Source organism: Ranitomeya variabilis, chromosome 2 (genome assembly GCF_051348905.1).
Source record: "Ranitomeya variabilis isolate aRanVar5 chromosome 2, aRanVar5.hap1, whole genome shotgun sequence".
NCBI lineage: Eukaryota > Metazoa > Chordata > Amphibia > Anura > Dendrobatidae > Ranitomeya > Ranitomeya variabilis.
In genome coordinates this window covers 847,951,315-847,966,732 of record NC_135233.1, presented here as the reverse complement: position 1 = coordinate 847,966,732, position 15,418 = coordinate 847,951,315, and the positions used below count along the sequence as shown (strand labels likewise).

Genomic DNA, 15,418 nt, shown 5'->3' with positions numbered 1-15,418 from the left:
GTGCAGGAAACAGAGCACCAGAATCCATGCGGCCCAAGTTGGCGGCCAGAAGCAGGGACTCCAGGATAGCGATGGTGAAGAGAATAAGAATGGTGGATGATGTCCAAAAGCATAAAAATATGGTCTACCCACACAAGTGTTGGTCAGAGAAGGATGTGCCCTGCAGCTAAGATCTAGCGGAGTAAGAATGCGTACTTAAGGAGGGCGTGGCACAGAGAGTGGAAGACGGCGGATGCAGGAGACTTGGCCAAGGGCAGTCACCACAAGATTGAAGTACAATGCAGCAGTCTCGTCTGAAATTTGGCCCAGGCAAATTGTATCAGGACCCAGTTGTATGTACTAACGTCACGTCATGTAGCATATATCCATATGTTCCAAAATGGTAGTATCTTCTGTACAGTAACAAAGTTCAGGCTCTACGGCCTAGGTACAAATACTAGTGATGAGTGATCATGCTCGGGTAAGGTGTTATCCCAGCATGCTCGGGTACTAATTGAGTGACTTCAGTGTGCGCAAAGAATATGTTGAGTCCCCACGACTGCATGTCTCGCAGCAGGGATTGCCTGTTTGTTAGAGAATCTCTGCATGTGTTGCGGCTGTCTAACAGCCGCGAGACATGCAGCCACAGGGACTTGAACATATTTTTCGAGCACGCCGAAGTCACTCGTTTAGCACCCAAACATGCTCAAATACACGTTCGCTCATCACTAACAAATACTGCAACTGCACCTCTGTAGCTATGTCCCTGGTTATTACATTAACATGACAAAATGCCGTTACATCATAGGTCAGAATTTGATCCAAGCCCCAGGATCCCATGTGTGACTGCAATCTCTGCACCGATTAATATAGCCAGACCACTGGCAGGCACAGGGTTAAATGCGGACAGCTATGACAGGCACAGCAAATGATGTATTGATTCTTCCTGCAGATGTAATTTGTGAGGTCGGTACTCTGTCCCCAGAATTAGTTTAAACATGATGTTCCTCCCCATCGCTATAAATGTCATGCCGGACTTACTGGAATTTGCAGAAAGGACGTACTTCCCAGCTGAAAGCTTTTCTGTATGATGCAGATACCGTGGTAAAACATGAGCATCTACATTTCCCAGTGACAAGAAAATGCATCTGGGGCTATTAGTGTCCTTTGTAAGAGGACTGTGAGAAGATGTAATATATTAATGTTCTGCTGTTCTTCCATTGGTGGCCTGTCCAGGGGAAATTATTAACTACATAAATACGCTCATGAATAGGCTTTATAATTGCTTCTTACAATATGGAGTTTAGGCATGAAATTAATGCTGGAATACTACAGTTCATTGAATTCTTCTGTGTGTCTGAGACATGGAAAACTCCACACCCGATGTATTTCTCAGAAACTGTATTCGTCTTCTGTACCTCATATCTAAACATATACAGTACATAGTGACCACGGTGTCCACACTTGTGTCACTGACCTGCTGTGTAAGAGCTGAAAAAAGTATTAGACTGAAGACACAATTAAAGAACTGTCTCATTGCTGCCAGGTCCAGGAACTAAGGCGGGAGGAGAAATATAAAGTAGCGCCAATTGAGAGGGGGGTGTTCTGGCCGCTCCCCAAAGGTCATCATGACCTTCAGAATCACTTTATAGATTATCTTTTTTCATACTGTATAATTTGTTCTAATGTCTTGGCTGGCTTCCCTCATAATCGCAGGCCAAGTAGCAAAGAAGAGATGAGGGAAGAGGACGATTGCTTCAGATTGTGAGAGAAGTGGTGTGAGAGAGTAAAGACCACAGAGGAGTAATCTTACCGTATAAGAAAGCATTCACAGCCATGCCTCCATACGGGATCATTACATGTCCTGTTACACGACCATCGTATTATTGGTGTCCTAGCCCAATATCAGCTGCCAGCAGACCCAGATTATCAGATGTCCGTTATATTGCAAGTCCACAACTGCTAGCTGAATTGACAACCAGCACAAACCTAATAATCACTTTTGGCCGGCCTGCTAATTAGATATATTTTTCTTTAATCTGTACAATTAGAAATATACAGTCTGTCCAATGAGACCTGTAATGTTATACTAATGATTGCAATAAAATATGGTAATTTGGCGTTATAGATGTTTACATATATTTATTTTTTATTTATTTAATTTTTTTTTTAGTTGTTTTACTCACTTATATATCGCATTTAATTCCACAGCGCTTTACTGACATTATCATCACTGTCCCCATTGGGGCTCACAATCTGTATTCTAAATCGGTATGTCTTTGGAATATAAGAGGAAACCTGGGTGCACAGAGGAAACTCACACATACACGGGGAGAACATACAAACTCCTACATTATATTATTATTTGTTTTCAGTCATTAAATGGGTTATCTGGGACTTTTTTATTTTTTACTATGGACCTAAGAACTAACAGGCAGGCCTCAGACTGCTCCTGCCGGCGATTCCGCAACGTCTGCTGACATCCCATTGACAGCGCAGCTGCTTCTTTTCCGCTTTGTTGTGTGTGAAGAAAACCACTGTGGGGACACTGTTATTAACATTATGGCAACCACATAGGGGCACAATATTAATGTATAGGTTCACAATTGAGGGATATTACTAATGTATTGGAGACACAATGGGTGATGCTATTGGAGCGCCCGCTAGGGCCTAGGGGTTACTCGGTACCGGATCCGGTGGTCATTAAAGAGGTAGTCACAGTGGTGGTCACCTGGTCTGTGGCCCTGGGTGTCCAAGTTAAAGGGAAGGTCTTTAAAGGGGTTGTTTGTAGAAGATAATAAATAAAGCTTGTTCGTGACACCACCTGTGGTATTCGGTCATGGATGACCGACGCTGCTTAAAGGGGTCCTCTAGGGATGATGTTATTGCAGCAGAGATGGTATGGCTTCCCACAGGTGAAGCCTAGTCCCCAGGGCTCCCGGTGTAGTAGGCAAAGATGACAGACGGTGTATTTCTAGAAAGAATTGGAGGACACAAAGTTGCAGTCTCTTTACCTTTTACTGGTAGATGGCAGCCACAGTCCAGGGTATGGATCACAGGTGATGGTGAGGTCCGGGCAGTCTGGAAGTGATTCAGAATCCCACTAGCCAGGTGGGTTTGGAAGCCTTCCTTACTGCACTGTGTTATAAGTCCCTTGCTGTCTAAGGCTTCACACAAGGTCCTCTCTTTCTCTCTCTGTCCTTTTAGTTGGACATTACCCACATGGCAGGCAACTCGAGCCTTTTTACAGGTGTCCCTTCTAGTGGTGACTCCGGGCTCTATATGCTGCTGTGCCTTCGGGTGTAATCGTAGACAGGCGACTTGAAATCTCCTGCCCACCAGTTTCTACTGCAGGGCATACAGTTACCCCACACAACCTCGGAATTCCAGCCTCCAGTTTCTTGTGCTGATTCTGGAGTGAGCCCTCTCGCAGCCCCACTCCCAGTATCTTTCCTCTCCTTTGCCTCTTCTCCCCTCTCAGTCTCTTACAATCTGCTCTGTCAGGAGCTGCAGAACCTCGTGTCTGCATGGCTCCAGCTCTTCTCTAGACTCTTTCCAGGAGCTGCGGAATCTCGTGTCTGCACGGCCACAGCTTTCCACTCGTCACTCCTCTCTGACAGACTCCCTCTGACAGACTCCCTCTGACAGACTAACTAACTCCTCACCCAGCCAGAATATATATAGGGAAGCTCCCCTGAAACTGGATCTAGAGCTCCCCTTCTGGCCTGGAGTCAGAACAGTGTTGTGTGTATATGTTAGTTGGTACCTATTAAAGGGATCCTCGTTGATTCCAAGCATTGCATCACCCTCCCCATGAGGAAGGCAATACCACTGTGACAACTGAACTCCTGGGGTGTCACACTATAAATGGAGTTGTTCCGTCACACTATACTGCTGACCTAGTCACTGGGTCAGAACACCTCCAACTCCCCACACCGATCAGCTGTTATTTGCCCCTGTAGCTACTAAATGACTACAATAACCAGTGGTAAACAACAGCCTCTTAATTAACACAATGCTATGTCAGACTTTTTAATGTTCTCTGATTTTAATAAAGTTCCTTTTTTGTGTAGATGTCTGCTGTGTTACTGTTTATAGACATAGGATGTATGCGGGAGAAGCTTTGCATCATTTAGCTTTCAAAAAATTATCATACCTTTTTTATGGAATAGCAACAGGTTTTGTGTTTGTTCAAGAAGTGAATAAGCCGCAGGGCCCAGACAGTGCGACCAATGAAGAAGCAATGGAAAGCAGCAGTCCAGGCTCGAGAAACAATGGCTTATTATTCTTTAGTTGTGGCCCTTTGATGAAATTATTTGTTCTTGGGCAGCAATAAATGGTTTGGTAGTTTTTTCATTGCCTGCACCAAAAATTATGATTAAAAAAATTATGGTGTAGCAATGGCTTATTTCAACAGCCCGTGTCAATAACATTGAAAAAGCTGTGAATTTTGTTTAAAAATAATAAACATTTTTTAAGGACGGTGCAGACAGCAAAGAAGCAATAGCTTATTTTAGCCTGCTTGTGAAATTTTTAGAAATATTTATTTTTCTTTTTTGGCAGTAGTAAAGTAAAGTTCATTGGAAATTGTGGTAAAACCTTGTATTTCGGTTTTGGTAAGTGAAAATTGGGTGGTAAATCAATGGCTTCCTTGAGCTGTGACAACAAATTTGAACATCTTTTTGACAGAAATAACATTTTTATTATAAAATTGAAACATTTCTTGCTAAACGGCACCTAGAGATGAAAAAGCAATGACTTTTAACATTTTGTTAAAAAAAGTTCCCTTTTTTTGATGAGTAACAAGTTTTACTTACTAACAAGCCATCTAAAAATTATCCAATTTTTTGAGCAGTTTTAGATTTCTTATATTAACTGTGCCTAGGATTCCGAGCATCAGTACAGTTTAGATGTATAACACAATGTGCAAGCAGGAGATGTGTGGCTGACTGGCAGCCTTCTGGCAGGGGCTGTTGTAGCAATAGTACAATATAAAACACAATGGACAGGAAGACGATATGTGCTTGTATACTTACTAGCATTGGCAGCAACAGCACAGTTTAGAACATGGACAGGTAGGAGATGCCTGGCTAAATACGGGTGTCAGAACTGGCAATAATAGAATAGTATAGCACATATTGGATAGTTAGGCATATCCTATGGCCAATTTAATCATTGGCACCTAGAATAGGTGAATGAAAATCCTCACTGATCCATGCCAGATTAATTGTCACAAGTGTAAGGTTTTCCACACCTGTTCAGAGGAATCTAATCTACCTTGAGAGACTGAGCCTCCTGCTGCTCTAAATAACATCTCTGATAGCACACAACAGACTGGACAAAACTGTATGCCCATGGCAAACTGGGTCAGTTTTTGCCATTGGTCCAATCTTCTGCCCCAGAAGTCTACGGGGTCAGGGCTCATGGCATCTGCTGGAGAACTGGCACAGTCCAGTCATGATTAAACGGTTGTTCAGGTGGTATATCTCTGTTTCCTGATGTGTTACAGGTGGGTGCAGCAGCTGATAAAACAACTAGTCCATCATGTCATATACATTGTAACCACCACTTGTGCTTCTGCTACTTGTTTGCACTGATGAGGAAACATTGACTGTTTAAGCAATATATAGGGTTCTCCTGTATTCGGTAGGCATCTGCTCGGCATCTGCTTTGTAAAGCACAGAACACAGCTTATCCTGCTTATACTTCAATTTTAACGTCTTTTTGGAGGCTGGAAGAAAAAACAGATTACGCTTTTATAGTAAGGACCATCCCTTTGCTTGATGCTAATAATACGCATGTCAGCCTACAAGAAATTGACCAAGCATTTTACCATGCTTGCTTTAAAAACGTCATTTGACTTGCCACCATTACGTCTTCAGGCTGTTGAGCTTTCACCACTAACAGCAGAAGAAGCAGATTTGTCCTTGGAAGATCTTTTAGCAGGACATCAGCTCCGCTTTTTATCACTGATGCCTCCACCTTCTTATGTTGATGATGTTTTGCTATCTCGATTTGGTTCGCGGGTGCTGTTCATCATGCAATTACCATGATAACCATCATCCTTGATTCATTTGACAATTGTCTGAGTGTGCAAAATGGCTTAAGCTTCTTGACACCCTTCTGATTCCCACTTCTAGATTTGCCCTGGTTCTGAGTGCCATTATAATCACAGTTGCCACTGCTACTACTACCAACACAGCTAGGCATTGGAGTCATGCACTCCACCTCCCCTGTGTCTATCTAATCCAAGTCTAATAGATTATTCTCAATAGGAAGTTTTAAAATATCTACCAAATTTCTGCCGCTTAGGGAACAAGGCATCTCACTAGGGGTCAGAGAAGACAGAGATATAATTGATGGGAATTAGAGTCTGCCATTGAAATGATTGTTATAGTAGAGAAGAAATGGCCATAACACTGACTCAAACTGATTGTCCTCCATTTCCTTCGCACTAATATAATTGATGTAGGCAAAGAGAGACTATTTGTGACCATATTTGGTAGTACTACTGCCTGGATGGCTAGTGCCAGTGATGGTAGTGCTACTGGCACTAGAAGCTTCAACATTCTTATCGACAGATTGCATGGTATAGGGTTTTACTTTATTTTATATTACTCTATCTTTTGCCATTGTCACTTTCTTTCACTGTATGCTTTTTATTACACTAAAATTAACTCTTATTTTTTCAACCCCAATTTCCCCATTCCCAAAAAGGAGTGACCAAAAAATGTTAGATAAATGCCAAAATAATAACAGAATCAACAGGCTGCATTATTTTTGTGTCATGTATGTACATCAAAATTAGATAGAAAAACAGGTGTGCAAAAAAATCAGTAATATTCAAATAGCCTATTCAGAGAAAAAGAGGCTGAAACTCTACTGCCATCTATTGAAAGTAGCAATCCTAAAAGTCAGTATTGGCCCTTTAAAAGGCTTTGCCACATGACTTAGGATAAGAAGCCAAGCCAGGTACTCCATTTGCAGAAACATGTTGCATTGTGTTTGCCCCTCATCAGTGCGAAGCGGGAGAGCTGGTTTAGCTGGGTGAGAGGCTTCTCACAAATGTTCTAAGGGGTAAAGTTTCTGGAGATTGCTGAGTATACATTAGGAGTGGAGATTCATAAAAATGCAATGATCCTTTGGGAATTAAAATATACAAATAGCCTCTTCAAAGAGGAGGAGGATAGGAGCTCTAGTGCACCTATTAGAAGTAGCAATTAATGATGGTAGAATCGATTCACTTTACAGGACTCTGGTCAATCGGCCAGGTGAGAACTCCGTGACCACTGAAAATGACTGCAAATCTCCTTACCTCACAACATTCCCGACTCTTCATTTGATTAGCTTGTCTGACGCGACGTTGTGTGCGCGTCCCTCCGCAATGATGATATCGAGCAGGGAATGCTGGGAGGTAAGGAGATTTGCAGGGCTCCCATCCAGCAGTTACAGGCTACTGACCTCGCCGATGGACCAGAGACTTGTGAATTGATTCTCCCATCTCTATTATCAATCCTAAAAGTTTATATTGACCCTTTAAAGAACTTTGCCTTGTGACTTAAAATAAGAAGACAAACCAGTCACTCCATTTGCAGTCACATGTTTCAGTATGAAGCGTGTGACACGCTATGTATTGGGCAGTGACAGTTAAATGACTGCACTTTGTATTTTTATTTCTTTTTTGTATTTTCTTAACTCAATTACCAAAAAAGAAGAAACCAAGAAATGTGAGGTAACACACAAAGAATCAATACTGTGTGTGACACTCACACTTTACCTGCCTCACAGACTTTATCATTCCTCTCCTATCTTTCTCCCTATCAATTTAATCTGTATTACTGTTTTTTCCTCACACATTAATCTTGAGAGCTGTACTGTCACACACTATCGGTAAAGTTTCTTTTGTATTTTACAGCTTTCTCTCCCTATATCTATGGCTAAGCTGTGATCTGTGACGTCCTCTCACTATTCAGGTTTACCACAAAATGGCTGATGCACATCCTACTTCTGCTTTTTTACAGACTATTATATTCCATCCTGACTGGTTGTGCTATACCAAGTCATGTGACAACTGCAAGACATAGTGGGAAAGCCAGCACCAGAGGACTTTTGATCCTTGTCTGGCTGATGCCATTTTCTGCAATGTGTAAAATGTTGACAATTTGGGAAGTTTCCACTAAACAAATTGATCACTGTTAGAATTTGCTGACTGTAGTGGATTTACTTATTGTACTTTCTTATGTAGCACCATTAATTCCACAAATATTTCCATCCTTGTCCCCAATGGGGCTCACAATCTAAATTCCCTATCAGTATGTCTTTGGAGTGTGGGAGAAAACCAGAGTACCAGGAGGAAACCCACGCCAACATGAGGAGAACATACAAACTCTTTGCAGATGTTGTCCTTGGTGGGATCTGAACCCAAGACTCAAGCACTGCAAGGCTGTAGTGCTAACCACTGAGCCTCCATAAAATTGATTCAATTAGCTCTAATGTTGGTAGCATCTATAGTCCCAAAATGGTTAAGCGCCCAGGTACAGCTTTGCCTATAATCCTGTACTGACCAGGATCACAATTTGTCATATAGTCTGGTCCCCATATAGAAGATCAATTAGTTGTTTTTTCACAGTCCAAACATGTCTTCCGACATTGGAAATGACAGGATCATTGAGCTCTCCAAAATGTTTTTTAAAATGATACAGCACAAACATTTGTGGTAAAATGAAGGTATAAATAAGAATGATGTAATAGTGTGCACTGTGTCCCAGTAAAATAAAATCTCTCAATAGGTTCTATGAATATACCTGTGCAGAATTCAGATAGAGCTCACAAAATATTCCGCATACCAACTTCTCCATCCTGTGGTTTTCATGTAAGACTTTTCTGTCTGGACACTAACTTTAATATCTTAGCTTCTCTTTAAGAATTTTTTTTATTGCTGCCGGTAATTTCTTTCACCAACCGCTGCTGTTCCTGGCCCCCCGCTGTTTGCAAAGCATTCTGGGTCAATTAGGCACCAGCAGGGAAATATGAGAAGTAGCAGCAGGAAAAGGAAAAGAACAGCCCAAAACTCAACCACAAAGTATTTGTTCAGGAGGAGTTTACGAGAGAATCCGCAGCGATTCAACCTATTTACAATTTATTCATCTATTTCTAAGACTGAATTATAGAAAGGAATATTTCATGGCTTCGTTAGTTTGCATACTTTATCCAGTAATATTTTTATATAATAAATAATGACTCGCAGTCCAGGAGCAGTAAAAACACAGAATCCTTTCAATCTATTCTGCCAGGCAAATTTCAGGGAGTAACAACGGTCAGATATCATATCAAATCAAGCAATACATCTCTATTCACTGGCTTTTAAATCTGTGACACATTGCTTCACATTATCCCATTCATTAATTTACTTTTAAAAATCATATTCATATAAAAAAAATATTTGAAAAACTGTTAAAAAAAATTATATTCTTAACCCCTTCACGACCAGAGGTATTTCCGTTTTTTTGTTTTCGTTTTTTGCTCCCCTTCTTCCTAGAGCCATAACTTTTTTATTTTACCATCAATATGGCCGCGTGAGAGCTTGTTTTCTTTGGAATAAGTTGTACTTTTGAACGACACCATTGGGTTTAACATCTAGTGTACTGGAAAATGGAAAAAAAATCCAAGTTCGGTAAAATTGCAAAAAAAGTGCAATTGAACAGTTGTTTTTTTTTTTTTTTACCATGGTCACCAAATGTTAAAACTGACCTGCCACTATGATTCTCCAGGTCATTACAAGTTCCAAGACACCAAACATGTCTAGGTTATTTTTTATTTAGGTGGTGATAAAAAAATCCCAAATTTGGTAAAAAAAACAAACAAACAAAATGGCTCCACTTTTCCGAGACATGTAGCATCTCCATTTTTCTCGATCTGGGGCTGGGTGAGGGCTTATTTTTTGCGCGCCGACCTGATGTTTTTATTGATACCATATAGGTGTACATATGATCTTTTGATTACCCGTTATTGCATTTTATTGCAATGTAGCTGTGACTGTAATTCTGAATTTTTGATTTTTTTTCTCATTACGTCGTTTAGTGATCAGGTTAATTCTTTTTTATATTGATAGGTGACTCTGAACGATCCCAAATATGTGAATATTTAATTTTTTTTAATTGTTTTATTTTGAATAGGGCGAAAGGGGGTGATTTGAACTTTTATATTTTTTCTATTTTTTAAATATTTTTTAAAACTTTTTTACTTTTTGCATGCTTCAATAGTCTTCATGGGAGACTAGAAGCTACAGTTGTCCGATCGTCTCTGCTACACACAGGCGATGCTCAGATTGCCTGTGTGTAGCATAAATGCTCATTTGTTATGAGCGCCGTCTATGGGGTGGTGCTCATAGCAATCCTGCAATGACAACCATAGAGGTCTGCTTCAAACCTCTGGTTGCCATGCCGACCCATCGGTGACCCGCGATCATGTGACGGGTCACCGATGGTTGGGATTAGCAACATGCTTCCGGTAAGCGCGAGTTAAATGCCGCTGTCAGAAATTAGATCGCGATTCCACCCGTGGCTCTTGCAGGCTCATGTCAGCTGTATATATCAGCTGTCATGTGCCCGAAAACGGAAACAGGGGGAGTCCGACATCGACGTACTAGTACGCCCGATGTCAGAAAGGGGTTAGAGATTAATTTGCAAAGATAATGTACATTGTGATATATGAAGGCCCATAGGTCCAACCATAGAAACTTCATGGGTGACAAATGGTGCTTTCATGACACACCCTGTTCTCTACTACCCGATATGATGGATAAAGGTCAGGATTTTTCAAAGATGGTGTATAAATCTGGAAAAAATACAAACTGTCTGTATATTAACTCATACGCATGTAAAGGTGCAGTATTGGTCCATATCCACACACTATGGACCCATGGGCTTTGAGCAATGGATCTGTGCAACATTAATTCATATCATGGGCATGTGTATGGACCCTCATTGTATTGGAAAAAGTTTCAGACATACAGTAAGTGTTTAAAAGGGTTGTTGTGTTTAATTATTTTTTACTCCTCTGGCTTCCTGTACTTAAAGAAGCACTCCCATCAAAGTTTTTATCCTCTTAATAGACTGGAATCATCATATTTTATAGGACCGCGTACTTACAATTGCTTATTTTTCCCTTCTACTTAACTAATTCTCTTTTCCGTTAGATCAGGGGTGGGGAATCTTTTTTCTGCGAAGGGCCATTTGGATATTTATACCATCCTTCGGGGGCCGTACAAACTCCGCCCACAAAGTACATCCTGACTCTGGCACTGGTATCAGGATGTAATCTTTCATTGCATGCCCTTCAGTGTTCAGTAGTGAACACTGCTTGTGTGTGCTAACAGAGCAAGAAGAAATTAATGAGCTTGTGGCAATCAAAATACACCTCCTTGCCCAAGAATGCGGTCCCTGAGAATCTGCCCGAGGGCCTGATAAAAGGTCATCGAGTGCTGTATATAGCCCGGGGGCCTGAGGCTCCCCACCCCTGAGATCTATCACATGATCTGATTATTAACTGACGAGCTGAATCCTTCTAAGCTCAATGTAGAAACAGGAAGTCAGTGTTCCCTGTATGAGTCATGAGTCACTGCAAAGGTCCCTGCTGGCAGGGTGGAGGAGGGAGTAGCTGGGTCAGGATTTGAAGAGGGGGATCATAAATGCAGGGACAAGAGACTTCTTTTTTTGGCATAGAGCAAAGAAAAGAGAAGAAATAACGGGGTAGAAAGGCAAAATAAGCAATTATAAGTACACAGTGCTTTATAATAGGATGACTGTACTAAATTAAGAGGATAAAAACTTTGATTGGCGGAGTAGTGCTTCTTTATGGACAATGAAGACAGTTGTGCTCAGTCAGTGCTACTCTCCTGCTGGCTCTGCTGCAGCCTCTGTTATTTCTTAGTATAAATGCAGCAGTGACATCACATCAGCATCAGATGACGTCTGTAACCAAGGACTGAGCACAGGGGAGATGCTAAGGATACGGCTTTAGATGGACGAACCCATTGGTACTGGAAGCTGCAGGGATAAAAAAATAAATAAATAAACTGAACAAGTTCTTTCATAACAATTAGCTACTTTCATTTGTGCTGCTAATCCACAAATGTGAGCATGTGTCCTCTATATTAACTATAGGTAACCTCTTCTATTTTTTTAAAGGCTCATCTACAGCTGAAAGGGACACTTCTCTAAGGCTACTTTCACACTAGATTCGTGCACTGCACGTCGCAATGTGTCGTTGTGGATAAAAAACGAATCCTGCAAAGTTGCCCGCAGGATGCGTTTTTTCTCCATAAACTTTTATTAGCGACGCATTGCGACGCAGTGCCACACGTCACAACCGTCGTGCGATGGTTGCGTCGTGTTTTGGCGCACCGCCGCCACAAAAAACGTTACATGTAACTTTTTTGTGCGTCGGGACCCCCATTTTCGACCGCCCATTTTTGACCGCCCCCTCCTCCCCGGACCTTGCAATGGGGCAGCGGAAGCATCCTAAGACTGCTTCCGCTGCCAACGTCGGGCATTTTCTTCACAGTATGCGTTGGTACGTCGGGCCGACGCAGCGCGATGGCCCCATACCAACGCTAGTGTGAAAGTAGCCTAAGCCATTACCAAAAATATATCATATTTATTTAACCAATAAAATCCACCACTTTGGCCAGATGTAGGATATTCATTGTTCTCCACTAGAAAGGGGTTTCTAGTATCATATTATTGATAGACTGTATTTAGGATAGGTCATTAATATAAGATTGGAAGAGTTCCACCGGGCTATTTAAAGGGTCCATTGAAATGAGTGGGACAACACTGAACAATAGCCTCCTCCTATGTAGCAGCAGTGCAGTGCAGTGTGATGTAAGCATAGAAAGAGATGCAGCACTCACATAATCAACTTGTCCCCTCCGAACACCTTATTGGTGGTGGTCCTGAGGGTTGAACCCCCGCAATCTCATATTTATAGTCTATCCTAATGACTGACTAGCCTAATCTTGGGGGAAGAAAAACTTTTATTTTTATAGTATTATTGCATCCATTATCAGGGCGAATAGACACGTAGCAAATTTTGGCTGTTTTGGCTTCAAGCATTTACAGAGGGTACGTAAAGTATTCAGGTGATGCAAAGGGCAAAGGGTTTGAATACTTATGACCATGTGATATTTCAGTTTTTCTTTTTTATTAAATTTGCAAAAATTACTACATTTCTGTTTTTTTCAGGCAAGATGGGGTGCAGAGTGCACATTAATGAGAAAAAAAATGAACTTTTTTGAATTTACCAAATGGCTGCAATGAAACAAAGAGTGAAAAATTTAAAGGGGTCTGAATACTTTCCGTACCCACTATACATTTCTACAAGTTGCACATGTAAATTCTCATAATTTTATAATGTACTAGATGGTGGCCCGATTCTAACGCATCGGGTATTCTGGAATATGCATGTCTACGTAGTATATTGCACAGCCCACGTAGTTAATTGCTCAGCCACATAGTATATTGCCTAGCCACGTAGTATATTGCCCAGCCACGTAGTATATTGCACAGCCCACGTAGTATATTGCCCAGCCACGTAGTATATTGCCCAGCCACGTAGTATATTGCCCAGCCACGTAGTATATTGCCCAGCCACGTAGTATATTGCAAAGCCCACGTAGTATATTGCCCAGCCACGTAGTATATTGCACAGCCCACGTAGTATATTGCACAGCCCACGTAGTATATTGCCCAGCCACATAGTATATTTCCCAGCCACGTAGTATATTGCCCAGCCACGTAGTATATTGCCCAGCCATGTAGTATATTGCCCAGCCACGTAGTTAATTGCCCAGCCACGCAGTATATTGCCCAGCCACGTAGTATATTGCACAGCGATGTAGTATATTGCCCAGCCACGTAGTATACAGCACTGAGCCACGTAGTATATTGCCCAGCCACATAGTATATTGCCCAGTCACGTAGTATACAGCACTGAGCCATGTAGTATATTGCCCAGCCACATAGTATATTGCCCAGCCACATAGTATATTGCCCAGTCACGTAGTATACAGCACAGAGCCACGCAGTATACTGCCCAGTCACATAGTATATTGGCCAGTCACGTAGTATGCACTGTATCCCTGTTAAAAAAAAAGAATTAAAATAAAAAATAGTTACATACTCACCCTACGTTGGCTCCCGGATCGAAGCGGTTACCGATGGTCCTCTCGCGCTCCGGTCTGAAGAGTGCATTGCAGTCTCGCGAGATGATGACATAGCGGGAGTAAGGAGCGGCCATTTTCTTCCGGACTGTGGCCGTCGCTGATTGGTCGTGGCTGTTTTGCCGTGACCAATCAGCGACTTGGATTTCCATGACAGACAGAGGCCGCGACCAATGAATATCCGTGACAGACAGACAGAAGGACAGACAGACAGAAGTGACCCTTAGACAATTATATAGTAGATATCTGTATGAAAACTTAAAATTTACCACGTAAATATGTTTTCTGATTCATTTTTGTTTTAATCGCTAAGCTATTAACATTTTGTGTTTATTTGTGAAATTTGCAACAAGATCAGCAGCCATATTGGTAGTCACCGTAAATGATACCTAGCATCTGATACCTGATGCCAGATCCATGGCCACCATGTACCAGGCGCTGGCTGTATGATCTCAGTTATGTATATTTGAAGCATTGAGTAAAATATTTTATGTTTTGTGGCAATTAAAGCTTCTAAAAATAATTTCTTGTTGCTTTGTTCTAAATTTACAGATTGATCAAGATGGCTTGACTCTACCAGAGCGTACACTTTACTTGGGTCAGGATGAAGACAGTGAAAAGGTATAACCCACATTAACACCATTGTTTTTGTCACTTTGAATTCGAAATGAACAGGAACAGGAACATATATTTCTGTTTGTGACAACAGTTGTACTATGGGATATGTGGATATCATATCAGCAACAAATCAGCTTAAAGTGAATTTGTCACCTGAGTAGCATGATGCATGGGCAAACACTCTGATTCCAGCCATGCGTCACCTTCTGGGCTACTGCTGAGCTCTTTAAAACCCCACCTACACCTCTGATTGACAAGTGTCTGTGTACACTGTGCATAGGCAGAAAGCTGCCAATCAGTAGTGTGTGTGGGATTATACAGAGCTCATGAATATAGAGGGCGACATGGCAGCAGATTTACTAGACCTCTAGTGATAATCTCCTCAGGGCCGGCGTTAGGGGCAGGCAGACCACGCAGCTGCCTAGGGCCCCTGCTCCCCCAGGGACCCCAGCTAACGGCACATCACACAGCCGCTATGGGGCCCCTGTGAGTCAGGGGGGCTCGCCTGTCATCAGCGCCGACTTCCCCGCCACCGCATTGAACTATACCGGCATCTCCCGGTACAGTTCAAAACAATGATGGAGGAGAGAACATCAGCTG

At 41.8% G+C, this 15,418-nt stretch overlaps 1 protein-coding gene across 1 annotated transcript in view; it reads left to right on the top strand.

Moving 5' to 3' along the window:
• ECEL1 (endothelin converting enzyme like 1) overlaps positions 1-15,418 on the top strand; it is a 152,935-nt gene that overhangs the window by 31,389 nt on the left and 106,128 nt on the right. Inside the window, exon 3 of the mRNA XM_077290204.1 lies at positions 14,753-14,821. Within this exon, the coding sequence (XP_077146319.1) occupies positions 14,753-14,821 (69 nt within the window). The remainder of the gene's footprint in view (positions 1-14,752; positions 14,822-15,418) is intronic.